Source organism: Phragmites australis, chromosome 21, assembly GCF_958298935.1.
Source record: "Phragmites australis chromosome 21, lpPhrAust1.1, whole genome shotgun sequence".
NCBI classification, from domain to species: domain Eukaryota; kingdom Viridiplantae; phylum Streptophyta; class Magnoliopsida; order Poales; family Poaceae; genus Phragmites; species Phragmites australis.
This window is the reverse complement of record NC_084941.1, coordinates 2,054,823-2,075,727: the sequence shown is the minus strand read 5'-3', so window position 1 is coordinate 2,075,727 and position 20,905 is coordinate 2,054,823. Positions and strand designations below refer to the sequence as shown.

General features: G+C 40.6%; 2 protein-coding genes across 3 annotated transcripts; one reads left to right on the top strand and one right to left on the bottom strand.

The window, feature by feature from the left end:
* Positions 1-2,274: 2,274 nt before the first annotated feature.
* On the top strand, positions 2,275-12,700 carry LOC133903069 (uncharacterized). Of its 2 annotated transcripts, XR_009907196.1 has the most exons (26): positions 2,275-2,700; positions 2,800-2,967; positions 3,051-3,125; positions 3,445-3,523; positions 3,798-3,862; positions 3,956-4,045; positions 4,279-4,368; positions 4,621-4,707; positions 4,961-5,044; positions 5,164-5,283; positions 5,405-5,433; positions 5,902-6,034; positions 6,551-7,030; positions 7,570-8,051; positions 8,129-8,192; positions 8,300-8,402; positions 8,525-8,697; positions 9,924-10,049; positions 10,179-10,249; positions 10,434-10,496; positions 11,159-11,231; positions 11,463-11,582; positions 11,673-11,750; positions 11,951-12,001; positions 12,098-12,419; positions 12,540-12,700. XR_009907196.1 is itself a non-coding variant. In XM_062344418.1 (25 exons), the coding sequence occupies exons 1-25, from the start codon at positions 2,458-2,460 to the stop codon at positions 12,206-12,208; spliced, it is 3,258 nt and encodes a 1,085-aa protein (XP_062200402.1). In that variant the 5' UTR covers positions 2,275-2,457; the 3' UTR covers positions 12,209-12,505. The 2 variants fall into 2 exon arrangements, 1 of the variants encoding a protein (XP_062200402.1); XM_062344418.1 differs by lacking the exon at positions 12,540-12,700 and having other exon boundaries at positions 12,098-12,505.
* A 1,000-nt stretch (positions 12,701-13,700) lies between these two features.
* Positions 13,701-14,367, bottom strand: LOC133903070 (cyclin-dependent protein kinase inhibitor SMR1-like). The gene has a single exon (XM_062344419.1). It carries the CDS (start codon positions 14,224-14,226, stop codon positions 13,840-13,842), a length of 387 nt encoding a protein of 128 aa, XP_062200403.1. The 5' UTR covers positions 14,227-14,367; the 3' UTR covers positions 13,701-13,839.
* Between the last annotated feature and the right edge of the window lie 6,538 nt (positions 14,368-20,905).

Below are 20,905 nucleotides of genomic sequence, written 5' to 3'. Positions count from 1 at the left end.
GGAGTACGAAGAGGCCATGGAGGCCAATGATGGAGGGAATGTCAGTGGCGGTTGTGGCGGCGATAACGATGGTAGGGCATCATTCTTCTCTGTGATGGACAGGCTCAACACAAGGCTTGACGAAGTTAGCAGGCGGCGTGTTGCTGTTGCGTAGGTGAGGGTTGTTGTCGGTCTTTTGCTCATTGAATGAAATTATAAATTACATTATGTGCTCCAAAAACTCAAGCATGCAACATGTTTCCAAAACTACTTTTGGTGTTATTTCCATATATATGCAGTCCATTGCAGCTTATATGCACATGTGATGTTATTTTGATTTATATGTAGTCTATTGTAGCTTTCAAATTCAATGATTTATCTTTAATGCCAAATTGGGTACTAAAAGTGTCACTTCATATGCAGCCCATTGCAGCTTTACCTCTTTGAGATAGTGAAGTATCTCCACTATTCATCTATCACTAAATTCTTTGTGTTGGAACTTATTGTTTGTCCATGCGCTTGTGAAGAAAAGCATTATTTGGCTTTTGGCATGGTTGGATGCAATCAAAGTTCAGTTCATGCATTCCACATTATGATGCAACACAAGGTTTATAAAAATTGGGGATTCTTATTCTCCATGGAAAATAGTTGGAGGGCTAAGGTATCTCTTCTATTTTTGGATGAGTGTAGTTTGCACAGATTTTATTCCTAGAGTTTTGCTAATGAGCTTGATCAAATCAGGTATTTGATGAGACATTTGTTCTAGCTCTATAGATATGTTCAGATACCCTTCATCGTGCACATGCAGTTTTTCAAAGATCCATGAAGCTGATTAAATTTTCCACAGTTTGGTGAGATTTGTCATCGGTGATTAGTGAGAACCACTTTGCAAAATGTAAAATGATCACTGTATCCTAATTTTTTTAATCGTATTTTCTGTGGACTGAGTATAAGTTCTACTAAAGAATCAGTATATTACCAGCTTTTGTAGTCATATTTTTTTATTATGGTTCTTACATAAATCCAGTTGTTCAGTTTCTCTTTCTGATCATGATAGGTCTACCTATATGTGTTGATGCAGGGAGAAAGAAAGACACTAATATTCTGTTCAAAGTGATAAGCATGTTGGTATTTTTTATGCTAAAAGATGTAAGAAATTGGATTACTCATCATAGGCTCAGGTTTTGCTGACAATTGTTATGTAATATGTATTTAGGATATCCATTACTTGGAATACGAGAACGTGTGTCTAGCGCAGTGGTAAGACCTTTAGAAGTGGAGCTACTAACTAGGACTCGAACTCTGATTTTTTTAAAAAAAGTCTCTCGTTATGTGTTCCCTATGGTCGTGTTAGGATTGCTCATATCAACAATGTGGCGGGTGCGAGCAGGCATTCAGGGCCTTCTCTTTACCTTAAGTAATACCTACGAGTAATCTCTTTTCTTGAGTCGAGTTTTTTTTTATTACATGGAACATGATTATGCCAGTTTTCTTTAAAGAATCATATCATGTTATCTCTTTAACATTTTGATTTGAGTAACACATGCATTGTGTTTTGACGGTGATTACAATATGATTTCATAATGCAATATATTAGCATAAAAAGATCATGAATTTCTCTTGTACTTGGCATCTTGAGAGCTTGTGATTCAGTTGTGTATAAAGATGTGTCATCCTTAAAACTCTAAGACAATATCGTTTGTCAAATTTTAACCACGAGCAATACCATCTCTGTGTTACAAAATCAGACTGAAATAACTGTCAATTTAATACAATATGAAATTGTAATAGCATAATCGATATTTGTATGCGGTGCAACATTGTCGAATTTATTTTGTTAGACACGCGGATTCACATGCACGCTTACTAGTGCTTACCAATTGATGAGTGTGGAGGAAGGTAGGAGAATAAGAAAGGGCTGGGGGGGGGGCAGCACAGCAAGCCAGCGAGGGTTGAGATGGCGAGAGCATGTTCGTAGCATGTCGAGGAAAACCGTCATCGTTGCTGTTTACTTATGAGTTGAAGAGGACATGGGAGGAAAAGATGGCATCGTCCAATGATTTATACAGGACCAATTATTCATATGCTACCTCACTGCTCTTCTCTTCTAATCTTCTCTAAGTCTCCCGTGAAATCCCAGATTGATTTTAATTTTGTTTTACAATTTTTTCTTTCATGATGAAAAGACCAAAAATTATGAAATTTCATTCATTTTTTATCCCCTACTCTGTATGTCTCACGTGTGGATGATTTTTTTTTTCAAACTTAGATATTTCATTTCTTCAAAATTCGTAAAATTTCACCAAAAATCCCACCACCAGTCGTCCCCTCCCCCGCGCGATCCAGCCGAGCCGAGCCACGCCACCACCGACGCGCCACCAGCGAACCCTAACCCCCGCCCGGATCTGGAGCCGCCGCCGGCGCTCCCTCTCATGGTCCCCGGCGGCGAGGGGGCCCCCGTCCGGCGGCGCTGCTGAGATGCGACGAGACACGCCGCCGTCCACTGCCCCTTCAGCCTCCTCCTCGTCCTCCTCTCTCTTCGGCGGCGAGCAGCTGTTCGAGTCCGCGCCCAGCCCGCTCATCTTCCTGCCCCTGCTCCTGATCCAGGGCGGCGGTATGGACCTCTCCGGCGTCGGCGAGAAGCTCCTCAGCTCAGTCCGCTCCGCCCGCTCCCTCGGCCTCCTCCCCCCGACCCCTGCCGCGCCCCCTCCCCGCCCCGAGGTCGCGCACACCCTCGCCCTCCCGTTGCCGCTCGCTCTCGCGTACTGTGTCAGATCATTCAGGTAGAGGTTGCTCACATTTGTATTGTACCTTTTGTAGGTTCCAGAACGAGCTGCGGCTGCGGCAGCAGCTGCGCGTGCGATCGCGGGGTTGCCACCGCACGAGAGGATCAGCCTGCCGGCGAATTCAGAGGATTTGGTCTCCATCTACGGGAGCAACCCACAGGGGCAGCCCGTGGAGAAGCTCGAGGAGGTGTTTTATGAGGAGGTGGGTGCTGCATTTTCATAGATGTGGGTGTCTGCGCCTGTTAAGTTTGATGTGTTTGAGTTTGAAATTTGAATTGTTCGCAGGAGTTCGATCCAATAAATTACATTCTGCAAAGTATTCCGGATGAAGGCGGCGATGCCACCTATTTTGATAAGCAGGTTAGTGGAGCAGCTTATGTTTTTCATGTCTAAACCTTATGAAATGAAGTACATGCTAAGAACTCGTACCATGCTTGTGAGTGGCTTGTGCATGCATACCTACATGCAGCTGTGTTGGTGACAGTTTTGGGAGCAATTGTTCCAACAAATGAGAGTTATTCCCTCTGTAGAAGAAACTGATCCCTTTTTGTTGCTTAGAATCATTATAGTTATCCATGAATTGTATTTGGCATAAAGATTCCTACCCCACCTGCTTGAACATGCGCTTCTAAAAAAAAGAATGTGCTCTGTTTTTCTCATGCAATTTTCCTTTTCGCAGTCTACGTTGAGATTAGCGCAGCTTGACAAGATTGCAGAACGATTGTCCCATCATGTTATGGGTCACCATGAAGAAATGGGTATGTCTCCCACAAGAGTATAAAAGATGTTCAGTTTTTAGTTATCTTTTCTCTGCACAGGATATGATAGTTTTCAATTGCATGCTTTTCTTTTTTTTTTCAACCGATACTTTTCATGAATGTTAATCTAGTATGTTCTAGTTTTAATTCCCTTTAGCTATGAAATAATGAAGACATATATTATTAGTATTTCCTCAGTTATTTTACCAAAATGTGACCTTTCTTGACTTCCTTTTAAGGGAATTTCATATTACTGATATTAAGTTTTGGCCAGTGAAGGGGATGCAGTTAGTGATGGAATTAGAACAAGACTTAAAGGTTGCTAATGTAATCTGCATGGTAATATCTCATGAAACTTTGTACTTTCTGGTAATATTTGTACCTTTTTGGGTATGTGGTGCTCAAGGCCTTATGATTAAATCAATATTTCAGAATGGACGAAGGCATATAACCTCTTCAAAGAATGAGATGTCAAGGGATCTGGTTGTGAATGTAAAATCAAAGAAGAAACAAGATTTGCTGGTAGGTGCATGCTATTATCTCATGTTTGTTTGCTGCATTTGCTGTGAAAGTTGGTGGTTGTTCCCAGCTCTTCGTTATACACCACTGAACTACCATTCTATTATGAAGTAAGGTCTCAAGGAGGGAATTATTCACAACATAGTAAATTAAAAAAAATGTTCCACTATCACTAGCTCAAGGTACACCGAATTGAAGATCTATAAATGAAAGGATTTAGTTTTTGTGTAATGCAGGATGTTCTTCCTATTCTTACAGAGCTTCGTCATGCACTAGACATGCAGATGGAACTTGAAACTTTAGTTGAGAAAGAGAATTACTTTCAGGTGAGCTTAATTTTGACCATGGACATCATTATTTTCTCTCATTTCATTAGTACTCCATGGTGATATCAGCACTTCAGCAGCTGTTCATTTTAATCTTACCGCGATAGTTTTCAAACCCATAAATCACTTGGAATATGGTTGTTGCTTTTCGACCTGTATAGCCGTAGTATCTTTGTTTGCTATGTGATTAAATACCTTATTTTTCCCAAGAATTATGTGAGGTCTCTAATGATAGCTTACTGATGTTTGTAGGCATTCCAATTATTGCCCGAATATTTGCAAGTCTTGGAGAATTATTCAGGCCTTTCTGCCGTACAAGAAATGGGACGATGGATTGAGGTAATTATCTTTTGCTTTGCTCGCTTATTATAACTATGCTTCCTATTTTGCTGAGATGTTTTATCTCCTTAATTCTAGAAAGTGTAAGCTGTCTTAAGTCTATCTTCATCTCTGAACATTCTGTTGCTATATTCAAACAGAGAAAATCTTCGGCACCTTCAAATTTAACCGAGTTATCTGCATTTCTCACTTCAGTTGGTCTGATCTCATATTTTATCCTTTTGATGATAGTTCTGCTCTGAATATATTGCAGACATGGTTAGCTCAGACAATCCAAAAGTTGGACACCCATTTACTAGGTGTATGTCAGACCTTCAACGAAGAAAGCTATCTAACTGTGAGTGTTTTCGTCATTTCGTGATCATTGTTTTTTATGGGTTCTTGGATTTACTGGGTAATTAGTTTGTTTTGCTAACTCTCTAGAATAACATTTTTTAACAATAAATGTGGATGTAGGTAATTGATGCATATGCACTGATGGGTGACATTGGTGGCATGGCTGAAAAGATGCAGAGTTTCTTTTTGCAGGAAGTACTCTCTCAGACACATTTTGTCCTGAAAGAAATGTTGGAAGAGGTATTAGATTTGCTTTGTTGGCAAGTTCCTTCTTATTTTACTATTCTTATGATTGTCAATACTTAACACCGATATCTTGAGATGTTATATTCTTGGTTTTCTAATTGTGAAGTAATTGCAGGATGTGGGAAATAATACGCAGAGAAATAGGTATGTATTCAGTTTCTTATCTGGGTTCTTTTGTCTGCATTCTAAGCTTAAATAGAATTATAGTGATTTGGATGATATGGATATGGCATGGAATACTGATATAGCTACTGCTTTTGTGAATCATAGCCTCGTTGTTGAATTTTATCAGTGCGGACCCAGATTTTTTTTAGCGCGTGTGGCAAACTTTTTTCTGCCCCCCAAAATGGTTTGGTTTGGATTGGATGTTTTTTTGGTTTAAGATTTGAAGGTTGGAATAGATACTAGAAGCAGTTCAGGAATAGATTCTAGAAGCAGTTCCTTGATTATTTGGATTCCCAGTTTAAGATTTTTTAAAACTGTACAAGATTTATGAAATAAGGCCTAGCATTTAATTGGGGCCATTCTACAGATAAACCATCTCAGCTTATATAATCAAACAGCATTCAAGTTTCTCTGAGTACTCACTTCACTAATATTTATTTTCTGCAGGTTTACATATAGCGATCTTTGTGTTCAAGTTCCTGAGTGCAAACTTCGCCCCTGTTTATTAAGAACCCTTAAGAACTTATTTTCATTGATGTGCTCATATTATGCTATTATGAGCTTTGCCCCAGGAGAAAAGGTAACATTTATGGGTTTGTTGCCACTTTTTTGTTGGATTTTTGTTCATATATCTGTATTAACAGTTATGATCTGAGTGGCAATCACTGCCAATGCTCAGCACTTCAATGTAAAAAATTATGAGAAACTAGAAGTTTATGTTCTGCCTCATTGAATGTATAAACTATGTAGTGGCATAGAAAACTGAAAGAGACAAGAATAATTAAACCAATCAGAAACTTACAGCTGAACAAGCTTCTTATGCAAAGATGTCAAATGCTAACTGCTAACAGTTTTGAGCTCTTTTCTATATGTGGAGTTGGCAGTTGGCAACTGTCCTATATGTTGTCAGTTGAACCGTATATTGTATATATGATGAAGAATTATCAGTTTTCAGTATGAAATAAATCTGATTTAATTTCACCTATCTTCCCATCCAAGAACCTATATATCTGGATCCAACGCAATATTTGGCTAGTCTAATTTGAATATTAGGTTTTTGTTATTGTTATTCATGAAATCTATGTTTTCCCTTCAGAATATTGAGTCCAAGGGCCCAGATCTGGCATACAAGAATAACACACCTCAGAGTAGCAATGAACCTTTAGTTGATTCAGGAAGAGGTCATTCAAGTGTAGCAGTCATTCAGGATGGTTCTGCACCTGAAAAGACTGACAGAAAATCATCACCTGAGGTCAGCAATCCTGATGCTAGTACATCAGGAATGGGTTCTCCGTTCTATCAGCTGAGGACAGATGCTACAAAGCTTGTTGCGCATACATTTGAAAGAGGGCGAAGAAATCTTTGGCAACTGGCAACAAGTCGCTTATCTGTCTTACTGTCTAGTTCGTCTGTTTGTTCAACTAGCACATACCAATTCCTGAAGAACTATGAAGATCTCACCATTTTTATTTTGGCTGGTGAAGCATTTTGTGGGTTTGAAGCTAGCGAGTTCCGCCAGAAGTTGAAGACTGTCTGTTTGAACTACGTAGTGTCCTTTCACCGCCAAAATATATATGTATGTCAAATAACTCATATTCAGTTGTTAAGCATTAATTTCCAAACATGTGAGCTCTTGAAGTACTAGCATGTTCTTAATAATTGTAGCCATAACCATAACTTGAAAGTATAGGCAGTGCATGAGGTGTGTTGTCTTCAGGAACATTGCTCAATTTTTGCAGGATTCATAGTGGCCCATTTGTTGTTACTGGTTTTGATATGAGCCACCTAACTGCTTATGTTTTCACAAAAAGAGTTTGTAGTTGATATGTACCTTAAGTCACTACAGCCACATTATAATCTGCACTAAATTATGTAAATAGTGGCGTTTCACTGTGGTTCTGTCTAAAGAAAAAGGAGGAGAGGCAATGCCTATTTTCTGGTAATGCATAGGTTACTCTAGTAAGTACAATGCTTTACTCTAGACCTTTTGGACTGCACTGCAAAACATGGAAATTGCAAACTGTTAGTGTTCTGTATGCAATGAGTCATTCTCTGTATCTTTTGCATGTAGCATTTTTTTTTTATTTCTTTCGTATTTTGTCATTCTTATGGCAGGCACTTAAGATGGTACTGGAAAAGGAATCTTGGACAATAATGTCTGCTGAAGCTTCACAGATAATTAGTTTAGCAGGCCTAACTGGTGATGGTGCTGCATTGATCTCTCCTACCGGTAGTAGTTCCAACTTGCCAATATATTCTTACCGTGGGAATTCTACTACGGACAATTCAGGAAAGCAAAAGAATGGATTTTCTTCTTGGCTTAAGATTGAAAACCCATTTTCTTCTAAGCTAGAAAATGGCACTGTGGAATCCCCAAAGTCCAATATGTTTTTCAACTCATCAGCTAGCAATAATCATGGCAATGGAAATAATTCATCGTTTGATGAAGAGAATGAAGACCTTCTTGCAGATTTCATTGACGAAGATAGTCAGTTGCCTAGTAGGATACCAAAACCAAAAATTGTAAAAGGCAATTCTGCACATTGGAAAGATGGAGATATTTCATCGCAGACAGGCTCATCACTTTCTTTGTTAAGGTATTAAATACTCATGTACCTTAACCCAGGAATGCTTTTATACATAATTGCCAAAGCTAAACTTCCACTGGAATCAGGATGATGGACAAATATGCCAGACTAATGCAAAAGCTGGAAAGTGTCAATGTTGAGCTTTTTAAGGTTAGTCATGTCATTCAGCATCAGTGGGTTTACCATTTAGTGAATTGCAAGCAGAAGAAGTTTGTGGAATATCTTCCGTTGTTCATACACGACAATTTTTCTTTCAGGGTATCTCCCAACTGTTTAGCATCTTCTATCACTGCATATATGAGACATTTGGGCACCAAGACAGGAGTCAAAGTGGCAAGCCTTTACCAGATTATCAATCATGTAAGGATTTGGTGTTCTCTACCAAAGTATTTTCATGTACATGTTTCTTGGCTATTATACTGCTTATATATATGCGATCACCTTTATTAAGTGTCCTTTCTAATGCTTTGTGCTGTATTCAGTTCGGCTTAAAGCAGCTTTATCAAAAATAACACAAGACTCTGATCAGTGGATAAAATCACAGAATATTTCATATTCACCTTCATCACCTTTGTCAATGAATTCAACTTTTGCTCAAATGGATGTGATGCCTACTGCACCTCCCAGCTCAATGTTCACCTCCTATGGATTAAAGGTAACTGCTGGTTTATATGATGATGCTTACATAATGCTAGACAATCCCGACTCATTTGCAGACTTAACATTTTCTCTGTATGTGGAACTAGGTTGCAATATTCACCATACATCTAATGTTTGCGCTGTCATAGACAACAAAAGTGAAAGTTTCTTTGCTTATTTGACTTGAGCTTGCCTCATAAGAATTTGGGTTCATTAGTCCATGCAGCTTAACTGTAAAATATAAAGAATAAAGATGTACCATGAAGTCCACTGCAGATAGGATTTATCTATTCTTCACTATTTTCCTTGCAGTATTAGCAACTTATCAACTATTATTTTCCTGTCTTCAGCACATTAACTGTTCTAAAATAGGCGTGCAACTAAAAAAATTCCGGTAGCTTTGCAACTTTTAGGCAATACATTTTGTTGATTGCCGTGAGACGATTCTCCATATTTGGTTTGAACTGTTCTGTTAGTTAATTTCTATATTGTGGATTCCTTGCCACCATAACTGAAGGGATGATATGATACTACTAGCTTTTACTGACCGTGTGGAGGCAACTATCACATGCCAATAAGTTATGGCCTTGCAGGTTGTTGGAAAGCCAAAAATTTTACATGCATTTTAGAAGGGGATGGTGAGTGTCTAGCCTTTGGAAGTTACATGTGGACTTGCAAGTAAAGTATGTATCTTGTAGGCCTAGAATAGGGGTGGTGGAGAATGGAGGGCAAAAGTAACAGAATAATTGTTGTCAGGGAATGGTTTTCATGTGCAGATTGGAGTGTGTACCATGGAGGGAAAATAGTGACAAGGGAAAATAATCTAGATGGAGAACTGGGTGGAAGTAATGAAACTTAGGCATGAGCCTTTTTATCTTTTTGACTATTTATGTTTTTTTAAACCGATTTTTTACTATTTGTGATAATATCCTTATTCCTTGTAGGAGTCATTGAATGCGTGTGTCATTGTTAATGTAAACCTTTCTCAAATGAACTTTTAACAGGATAAATTGAAACTTTATGTGACTCTGAAGTACCCTTTTTGCTTGTTATCGTTTAAGAAGGCATATAGTTAGAAGGTTATGTTTGTGCCTGCACATATGCTTTTTAAAGCATCTTGGATGGAATAATATGTTTTTTTCTGCATACTTGTTTAAAAAGTTATTTTTCTCATGTTCATGATCTCCCTAGTTTCAGTGTCCTCGTTTAGCTAAAAAGTGTATATCATCTTTTTTCTTGCAGGAGAGATGTGCAGCTGCTGAAACAATATCGTTGGTCGCTCGAGTTTTGAACAGATCTAGAGCCCATCTACACTCAGTGTTGTCAAAAAATAACACTTCTGTTGTAGAAGAGTTCTACAGGACACTGGTAAGTTTCTTTATTTTGTGAGGTTTTGCAGTGCCTCAATTTCTTTTCCCGATGAACTTCCTTTTGCAGTCCGTAAATTCGAAACATGCAATATTATTCCTAAACTTTCCCTTTCCCTGTTTGTCATAGGTGGATTCTGTTCCAGATTTGGCTGAGCACATTCATAGGACAAGTGCACGGATGCTTTTGCATATTGATGGGTATGTTAAATCATCCAATCCCCTTAAAAAAAATCTCTCTTTGGCCAAATAAGTTTTGTGCGGGATTTGCATCACCATGGATGCTGTTAGAAGTTAGAATAGTATATTGCTCAGCTACTGCATTGATCTTTTGGACCACCACTCATGCATGCTCAATCCAGCCACGTACTGAATGTGCTTTCAGGTACCCAGATAAGATTGCAAATGCTAAATGGGAGGTGAAGGAGCTTGGCATAGAGCATAATGGGTATGCTTATGTTTAAGCCTTCTTAATACGAGCAATTTGAATATTCATGTTTTGAGTATCTGTTTTGGCATTTTTTTGTTATTGTTGTTATGCTCCCTTTGAACCCTCCTTTGGCACCTCTTCGTATTCATTTATACATTCATTTTATTGAGCAACCACGTCTGGATCTAATCTTAACAGACTTGATGTCCTTTGCTGTCTGATTAGAAAGTAATTTGTGGTCATTTTCCTTCCGTGATTGAGTAGTGGACCATCTAGCAGGATTTATCATTGTAATTTATACCTTATTAATAATCCATAAATTTGCATGGATGTGGTGTTTTTTAAGTTCTGCACTTATGTGGCAATATACTGTATTTTCTGTATGTATCTTGCTATACTTTTTCTATATAAAATCGCACCTTTTAGTCATGTGCAAACAAAAAGTACGATGTAACTTAATGCATTGCAAGTTGTGATAATATATAGCAAAATCTGCAATCTAATGCCTATAATACAGGCCACAGGAACTAAATGTGGTCTGAGTCTTAGTATAAGACTATATAGGGGTTAGGAACTTGATTGCAATTTTCATAGTTAGAGCAAGGATTGCAACTGCTGGTGTGGCTTTTTAATTGCACCACTGACTAGGTTGTTTGTTATTTGCACGTTTATCAATGCAGATATGTTGACTTGTTATTGGGTGAATTCAAACACTACAAAACAAGATTGGACCATGGAGGAATTTCTAAGGAGGTTAGTGTGAGACAATTGACAAACAGTTCATTTTCTTTCTTCTTCCCCTTTTTGTTGACTTTGGTCTCGCTTTATTTTGTTTATTTCTGTTGGTGTTAAGTAGTTTGAACTTACTAGAGTTTGTTCTTCTGCTTCTTCATCTAGAAAAAGAATGTTTAGCTTCTTATTTCAAATTATTTGATGATAATTTACTCACATTCGAGCTAAATTAACTTTTTATGTGCTTCCCAGCTCCAACACCTCTTGCTGGAGTATGGCATAGAGAGCGTCACAGAAGTTTTAGTCGAAGGTCTCTCTAGAGTGAAACGGTGCACTGATGAAGGGCGTGCTTTGATGTCACTTGACCTCCAGGTTTCGATATTTTTTTTCACGAATCTAGTATTCATCCGTGACGTGAATGGCATGGAAGAAACCATAGTGATAGGTTTGATGTTCTTTCAGGTACTAATTAATGGACTGCAACACATTGTATCAGCGAATGTTAAGCCAAAGCTGCAAACTGTGGACACTTTCATAAAGGTAGGCAGAACAAATTAGTCCAAGCTAGTTTGTACTGTAGCAGTAACTTGAATGGCATTACTTGTTCAATTGCCTAGAGCATCCTTCTGCAGTCCTACTGTCCTACAACTGCAGTTATCCTTTGTGCTCATTTTATTCTTATATTAATGAGGTATTGACAAAGGGTATTGCTGTTAACAATTCTTGTGTCAATCAAGCAGGCTTACTATTTGCCAGAGACCGAGTATGTTCACTGGGCACGGTCTCATCCAGTAAGAACTTAATGAAACTTTTATCTTACCGTCGATACTATGTGTTCACTTAGAGATTACAAATGAACTTACTTCTGTTGTTTCTGAACTCTACAGGAATACAGCAAAAGTCAGGTCGTCGGGTTGGTTAACCTGGTGGCCACCATGAAAGGATGGAAACGGAAAACGAGATTGGAAACGGTGGAGAAGATTGAGGCAGGGCCATAGCTGAAGATTTTTGCTGTTTTGTTTTTGTTTGCTTCAGCTGCACGTAGAGCTGTATTTTCACTTCTTCTTCTTTTTTACTTTCTTACTGCCCCCTTCTTTTCTAATTCATTTTTGTCAATTCTTTCTCCCTCTGGCCATTTTGATGCTAACCCCATCAGGACCAGCACCCATCCATGGTGTATATCTATGCGACGACCTTGTATCATATCAGGTGGGTTGAGTTACCACAAGCAAAAGAACCTTGTACACCCTTCATGGAACACTAGCTCCATAAATATGGTGAATCGTTCATAAATACCTGCATTCTCAGATAACATGTTGCTTTCTGCAGATGTCTTAAAGTATTGCACGAATGCGTCGCAGATGCATTAGTTCTGGTATTCATTTCAGCCTTAATTCTAATCGATGATGCTGCAATAAATTCATGTACTCCAAATCTTAGGATTGTGCAAAACTTTTTTCTAATCGTTGATGCTGTAATAAATTCATGTACTCCATATCTTAGGATTGTGCAGGACATTTAAATACGGGCACTGCTTCGTTCGTACGTATTGCAATCCAAACCTCAGGGTTTCCATTGGGCCCTTGCCCACAATCAGTGGCCCCATTTCCATTGGGCTATTGCAGGAGTGAAACAAAAAATGCAATTCCACATCGAATTACGTACGCACTGTCTATTTTGGTTGTCTTTTTTTTATTTGTTGATTCTATCGCTTACTTTATATGTTTTTATTTAATCTTCTAACATGAATTTTAGTTTTCTATCTCTCTTATTTATTGATTGATTCTTTTATTTATTTTTTATTTTTTATCTAATCTTTTAACATGAATCTTAATGTAAATAGACAGTAAACGTTACATGATCACCAAAATTTTCCCAACCGAGTGAAACTGGAGTCATCGGAACGGAGATTTGAGGCCTCGAGATTTCCGCGGCTGCTCGCGACATCTGCCATCCGACCGTTCCTGGGCATTGGACAGAGCTGCCTGTGATGGCTCCTGGGCGCATCTACAGCCACCGAATTATTCCGGCACTGCACGCACAGCTCTTGCAGCCTTGCAGGGTGCCTTGCAGGGCGCATGATTAGCAGCAGCTTGGCTGCTCCGCTTGGCTCAGATCCCTCTCCTTTGTAGGCTGCAAATCTGCACAGCTTCTGCCTGAGAAGAAGGCATGGTGGTGCCAAACGGCAGGACTTTTTTTAATCGGCTTAAGAAACAACGGAGGTTGAGATTGAATTGAGAAGCACGAGTAGGCCGTCTTGTACCAAGCTGTAGGAAAAACACACAGAGAACTCCGATGGTAGATGGTAGTAGCACAAGTGAGCTAGCTTCTCATTACACAGCCTGCATGGAAGAAGATTCAGGCAGTTAGCTGCCTACACCTTGACAGCATAACACTACACACATACACTAGACAGCATCCAAGAACTACATGTATCGATCTAGCTATAGAAAACCAGTAGAAGTGTGCAGAACTAAATATAGATACTGCAAGTACAGCAATAAAAACGCAGTACTCCTAGCTAACATCCTACCATGCACCTCCTAAACTGAAGCAGCTGCAAAAGCCAAAACCGCTTGGCTTTGCTTGCACCTACCACAGCTACTCTTCAAGCGGCATCGAGCTGCCACTAGCTAGTCTTCTTCGGCTCCGGGCAGGCCACCCTCCGGCGCTTCTTCTGGGCTGGCGGCGCAGCGTTCGGGCGCCAGAACAGGCGCTCCAGCTCCTCCAGCCGCAGGCTGAACACCTCCACCTCGAACAGCCGCTTCCGGCACGGCGCCGGCGCGGCGGCCGCCCGCGGCTTCCGCGGCGCCGGCGGGCACGTGCCGGGCGCCGTCACCTGGCTCTCCCCGCCCGTCGGCGTCCGGCACCGGCGCTCCTCCTCCCACACGGCCGCGGCGGCGCCTTCTCCCGCTCCCGCTCCCGCTCCTGCCGCTGCCCCGTGCAAAAGGAGCGGCGAGCCGCACGGCGAGAACACAGGCGCCGCGGGCTTGTAGAACTCCGGCGACGCAGACATGGCGGACCGATTGCTCGGGCCGCGTGATCCTTCCTAGTAGAACTACGGCGGTGAGTGTGAAATGGAGAAACCGAGGAAGGCGGAGTTGGTCTGCTCTTGCTTGGGGATACGCTGTGCTTTTCGGGGAAAGGGCCCCCTGTATCGGCCCTTTTGTATTGGGCGGGTGTCCTTTTTGTACCGACCGCGTTTGAAAGATTTGATTATTACATTTAGGTCCTCGGTAGCCCCACTGAAATTCCGGCACACGGCGGTCGCGATGGGACCCCGCTCGCTTCAAATTACACGGCCCGCGTAGGTAACAATCTTAAGCTAATCCGCCCGTGCTTGAAAATTATGTGTGGACTCGGCTAATGTACTATGGTGCTTCCATCATTGTGCATCTCGTCTGCTCTGCGTCTTTTGATGCGCCGCTTTTCTCACCCATTGCAAGAGCTTCATTCTCGACTTCTTAGCGGAGATGCATGAGCAATCCTCACTCCCTCCTTTCTCACACACCAATCGTCGCCCCTTTGTTATAGTGGTGGTTAATAAGAGAACTGACTCACATTGCTTACACTATATAGCGTATCCCCCACTCAATTTTTCTTTCGGAGTACAATCATAGCAATTTGACATACGATAGTAACAAAGAATTAATAATTAAATAATTATGAGTTTATTAGAAATACGGTAAATAGGAAAAAATATATTATAAAAGTATTTTTATGATTCATCTAGTGATATCAACCTAGGTTATCAATCTATATATATATTTAAATTGATGAGCAAAGTTAAAAATATTTGACTTAAAACCATTCTAAATAGAGTTATATTCATAATCAGATGTAGTATCTCGGCAAGAATACTTGATATAGTTATAGTACCACGACAGAAAAAATTTAGAGCGAACCTACTAAATCATCCCCGTGTCCTAAATATATGTTAGTAAAACTTCAATTACTTTGACCACCATTATTAACCCTAGAAGCGCCTACGCCCAGAGGATCCGTTGGACGGGATACTTGACCTAGCTTCAGCTTAGCCAAGGACCCTTGTGTGTAAATACCATAACGGTAGGGACCTAAACGCAAAACGGGGAAAACCATAGACTAATGGCTGGAGGTAGCCGACAAGGAGATCATAGGATGCCGCATCGTTGATCGCGCAGGTTAAATTAAAATCCCTGCTCGGCGCCTGGGATTCCATGAGGCGCCGCGAGTTTCCGGATAGGCGCAGTGACTCGCCCCTGTCACACCCCACGCCGACGAGCGCGCGTGCCGCGTGTCCTTGCCTGCGCCCTCGCCGTCGCTGGCCGCGGCGAGCTGCAGGTCACAGCATCGGATGCTGCCTGCCACCCGTGCGTGCGCGTCGGTTTTTATTCGTCTTGCTGCCGCCCGGTTCCTCGCGGCAAGCCACCAGGGTTACTTGATACATGTGTCTAATTTTCAAAATAGATTCTGATATAATTATTATTTTTTATCGACTGAAATTGAAAAACTAGGTGGTGAAGTGATTTGGTTTGTATGTGATGAGATATTGATAACAGTTGAAGTAAACTTGGTTAGTATGTGTTTGTGGATGTTTGTTCTTATACTTGTCTAACTCGAGTTGACGATATTTAGAATTGGTGATTTTTTTTCTGTACGTAGAAAAATTACACACACCAGAAGTTTCAATGTGAACATCGGATGTTTCAGTGATCACCGAAAGTTTTGGTGTGGGCAGTGTGTACTTACCGGATTATTTCATGCAGAGAGTAATTTTTCGGATGAAATTGGAGATCAATGCACCGGAAGGTCCGGTGAGTGTGGTGGCTACACCGGAGCATTTTCAGTGTTGAAGCAGAAATAAAATCAGACACCGGATGGTCCGGTAATAGACTTTGAGAGCGTCGGAGTATTTTATGCAGAGAGAAGATTTTTGGCGCCAAGTTTGATTATGTACGCCAGATAGTCCGATCTTGTAATTGTGAATACCAGATAATACACTAAAACTTTTGTTGCAGAGAGGTTGTAAAAGGGTGGTCCGGTGGATTAGCACATACCAGATTATCTAGTGATATACATGAGATCATCGAAATATTTCATCACTTTCTTGGCCTAATTGTCACGAAACCACCACAATCTTATCCTGTATCACAGACCCACCAATAACTTGGGCTCCCTTCTTGCAAAACTATCGTTTCATTGCACTCCCCGTTCCTGATCCGGTGGGACCCGCTTGTCAGTGTCATGAAGAAAAAATCCCAAATGTTTATGTTGCCATATCATTCTGGACTATAAAGATGGTCTAATATTTTCTCCTTACATTTTTTCATTGGGTTATAAAGGAGTTTAAATGGTATATAAATATATTATTTTCTCCTTATATTTTTCTACAGGATTTTAGAAAAAAATTCAATAAAAAGTTTATATTACAGATAATTGATCAAGAGGAAGTGTTAAAAATAAATAGTATGTAATCAATTAGTCAACTACAATAGTTATGTCTATTGATAATAGATGTCTTCATAATAAATATATTCTTTTATCATATATAAATATATAAACAGCTCATAAAACAATAGATGAGTTTATTTTTCTCACTCTACCGCTGTCTATTATCTCTGCTACAATCCTACTGGCAATAGGCTTTGATCCTCCTCTCCGAGATCGGTCTTCACCTCGGAACCTTGACACGTCACTCTCTACTACAGTTGTAGTAAATTTTTTCCCAGGTCCTGCAAGTGTTAGCCCTGGTAGGAGTACGTCCCACTAGCATTACCACGTTCGGATTTGTAAACAGTAACTTTGTTGGAGCATCAGCTAACTTGCAGATCGGCACCGAACCGGGCGATGGCTTGAATGGTTAGTGAAAGTATTTATTTATACCTCTATTATTGGTGATTAAAAACTTAGACTAAGCTGAGATTTTCTTTTAGTATGAAGCAATATCGACAGCGAGTCGACTGTAGTGTCTTCAACGATAAACTCTGTACTTTGGTCTTTAATAGATACTTTATGTATATATATATATATAGTGATGTGAATATGAGATATATTTATAAGTTGTGCTCATATTTCTCAGTCAAAAAATACTCATACTTGCAGGTCGTCAGTTAAACTGTCACTTGGTGGTGGCGCACTGCACCCGCACGCGTCGGAACCAAGAGTGCACGTGGGGATGGGAAAGAGTCAAGGCGAGGCCGCATTGGATGCGGTTCCGAGCGCATGGATTTCGGCGCCCGAATCCACGGCTGCCGGCTGCCATGGGGTTGGTCAGGTCAGCTTCCATTTACCGCTGCCAGACCGCCGCCCTCTTCCTCCCGAGTTCCAGTCTCTTTGTGGAACTGTGGACCACGCGACGCCGACGGGACCAGCGTTGCCTTTGCAATTGCATCGCGGTCTCGCGCCATGCTTGTACACCGAGCTGAGCCTAGTCTTCAGCATTTCAAAAGAAAGAAAAAAGTCTTATAAAAAAAAAGAAAGAAACAATCTTCTCAAACGTAACTAGTCTTCAGCATTTCAAAAGAAAGAGAAAAAGTCTTATAAAAAAAAGAAACAGTCTTCTCAAACGTAATTAGTCTTCAGCATTTCAAAAGAAAGAAAAAGGTCTTATCACAAAAAAGAAAGAAACGAAAGCTGTAGTATTCAACAGCCAGACATTGGGCCGTATGGCACGCTGGGCCCGGCCGTATGAAGTGGCCGAATTGGGGCCACACGACCTGCAAAATCCAACGGATTAAAAAATCTCAAGTAAATTTCGCAAAACTATGTTACTATGGTCAAAACTATCACAAAACTATATTTTTCTTCTATTTCATAAAAGCACAATTGATTTATATCACTTTATCATAAAACTACTTTTTTTATCTATCACAAAACTATATGTTTTCCTCATATTTTACAAATTCTATACTAACTTTGCATCACTTTATCATAAAACTACACTTCTATTACTATTAACAGATCTGACAAGATAGGTTCACGTGCCATACTTACAAGATTTAGCTCTCATCATTTACTGATGTGACCCACTACGCTATGTCACAATTGCTTGTCAAGTAAGCAGATCCTATGTGCCCTTTGAGCTCATTCTCTTGGAAGCTACCGATCTAGCGCAAGTTGAATTCCTAGTGTGAAAAATTGGTACGGGTGGGGTTGTGAAAGGACAATGATATCATCTAAAGGGGGTGAATATGCGTTTTAACAAAACTTCATCCATTTTACTGTTTGCCCTAAACCCCAAGAATTATGTATTAGGATCTTGGTTAACTAAATTCATATATGAAAGCAAATTTAACATAAACATGTGTGAGCATCTATATTTGATCAAAGTAACAAACTAGCCCATAAACAGCAACTGAACATAACGTAAAAGGAACTATAGTGTAACATCTATAACGAACCATCTCAACCATACCAAACTACATTCGTAACTCTATGACTGCTGCAAATGGATAAAGGCATGCTCATGACCGAGAGCGCGACATTTCAAAATATTTTTACACCCTGCAGGGGTACTCCTTTACCTACACGACTTGAGGACCAGACGACTTGTATGACCACACAGGTCCATATAAGGGAGTAGTTTCCAATAATCTCCGACCATTTGATCATGCACCGATAGGTGCAGGAGCCATCCAAAACTACTCTCGGAGCAAACTAGATACTCCAACAGGCCTCATACCCGACACCATCTACCCACACGCAAAAAAGCAACAGCTATAAAGATAATCAGCTTATCATTCTCATATGTGACATGTAGTAAGCACAGAAAATGCTGAAGTCAACTGCAACAACGATCGGTGCTTAAACGATGCAAGTTGACTACAGTGTTCGGGTCCCTCTCCCGACCTACCCAAGGGAACTCAACATTCGGACAGGACAAACACCCCCAACACCGCTCACATCTCGCCTCATCCACCCCACTCATCCAACTGACACCATCAACCCATCATTATAATCATTGTACAAGTAGTTAAAGTCAATGCTCACGAACGATGAAACATTTCACCACCCGACTTCTAACGAGTACATAAGCACTTGCTAAGCATCATGAGTAACATTTTAAGTTAGACAACAAATATACGGATTAACAATTATTCAAGATAGGAGAATTAGTGTATCAACATAGGTTCTACCCATCATAAACCCGACATCGACTAGAACTAATGCATAACATAAATAAAGTGTAATTTATCACATATGACGCATATGATCCAAATTAATGCGAGCAGTATGCTTAGATGCTTGTCTAGCTACTCAGGTGTTTGCCTTATGCTACCCGTGCAACACTCGTAAAACTCCGGCAGACTGGCGTCGCCTTCAACCACGGTCACGATACGCTCCGATTCTTCATTCACTAAAGAAGAACGAGTGCAATGATGAGCATGAATAAAATGCACAAAGTATGCTACAATATGCATAACATCAAGCTAAAGGTGTAAGGCATACGGAGAAATAACGAAACTTGTGATCTAAATAACGTCAAAAAAGTAACAAGAGGCCGAAGACTCTAGGTTAAACTCAGAGTATCCGGGTTCCGAAACCTCTAGATGAACCTCTGGGTGAGGGCTTTCGGTTAGTCATTTTTGAAATAACACGGAACCTCCGGGTGAGTCCGGATACTCCGGACTGGGGCGGACACTCCAAGCGAACCTCAGATTGGGACTCTCGGCTATTTACCCGGACCCTCCAGGTCGAGTCCGGATACTTCAGATTGGGTCGGACACTCCGGGTTGATCCGAACTATCTGGATTCTAGCTGAGTTGAGTTCTAAAGTGTTTTCTCCAGCCGATTCAACTTGTATGCTAAATCTATTCCATCAAAACACGGATATACATTATAGAAAGGGTTCTAGACTTGAATTGCACCCTAAATCGCTATAGTTCCCGAGGACAATTCACTGGGGTTTCTCCAGGTTTACCCGGAGTATCCGGATTGTCCAGAGAGGTTGCTTCAAAGGGGGGGTCTCGGCCGATTTGATTTGCGAGCTTCTACAAACCAAAGGAAAACATGTTTGAGAGTGTTTATAGAGTCTAGAACTCACTCATCAATCTAGCAACATAATTTCTAACTCAAAACTCACCCAAATCCTCATTTTAGCTTCAAAGCTCAAGAACTCAGGAACTTTGCAAACGAAGCTTAAAACTCATGATTCATTCAACCAAAATATGCATCCATGCCATGAGAGCCTAGTAGACTCATCCAAGATGTTTTGTTAAGCTTGAGGCCATCGGTTGAAGGATGAAAAGTTCAGAAAGAGGAATAACACCGGTGCTCCTTGTGCTTCAACCAAGAACACAAAAAGACATCAAAACCGGCTCGAATCTTTCGGGAAAACAAGAATGAATTGGATGGATGGATAGCTCATGATCGTGCGAGTACCATATACCTCGATTCCTTCTTTTGAGGTGGGATTTTGGGGGAGAGAGAGCTTGAGAGGGTGGGAGAGAGAGCTCCTTGCTCTTGTGGCCGATGGGGAGCATGGGAGTGGAGTGAGGGAGAGAGAGGAGTGGTTGGGCTGCTGCCCATAAAGAGGGAGAGATGGGTAGTGGGGTCACATGTGGGGCCCAAGTGTTAGAGAAAAGGGTCCATTTAAACTACAAATTTCATTCTTTTCTTTCTCAAAATTTTTTCTCTCGCCCGATTGACTTTAAATGAATTGCATTAGCGTTCTAAAATAAATTGCCTCAAAACTAATCATGATGCTAATGATG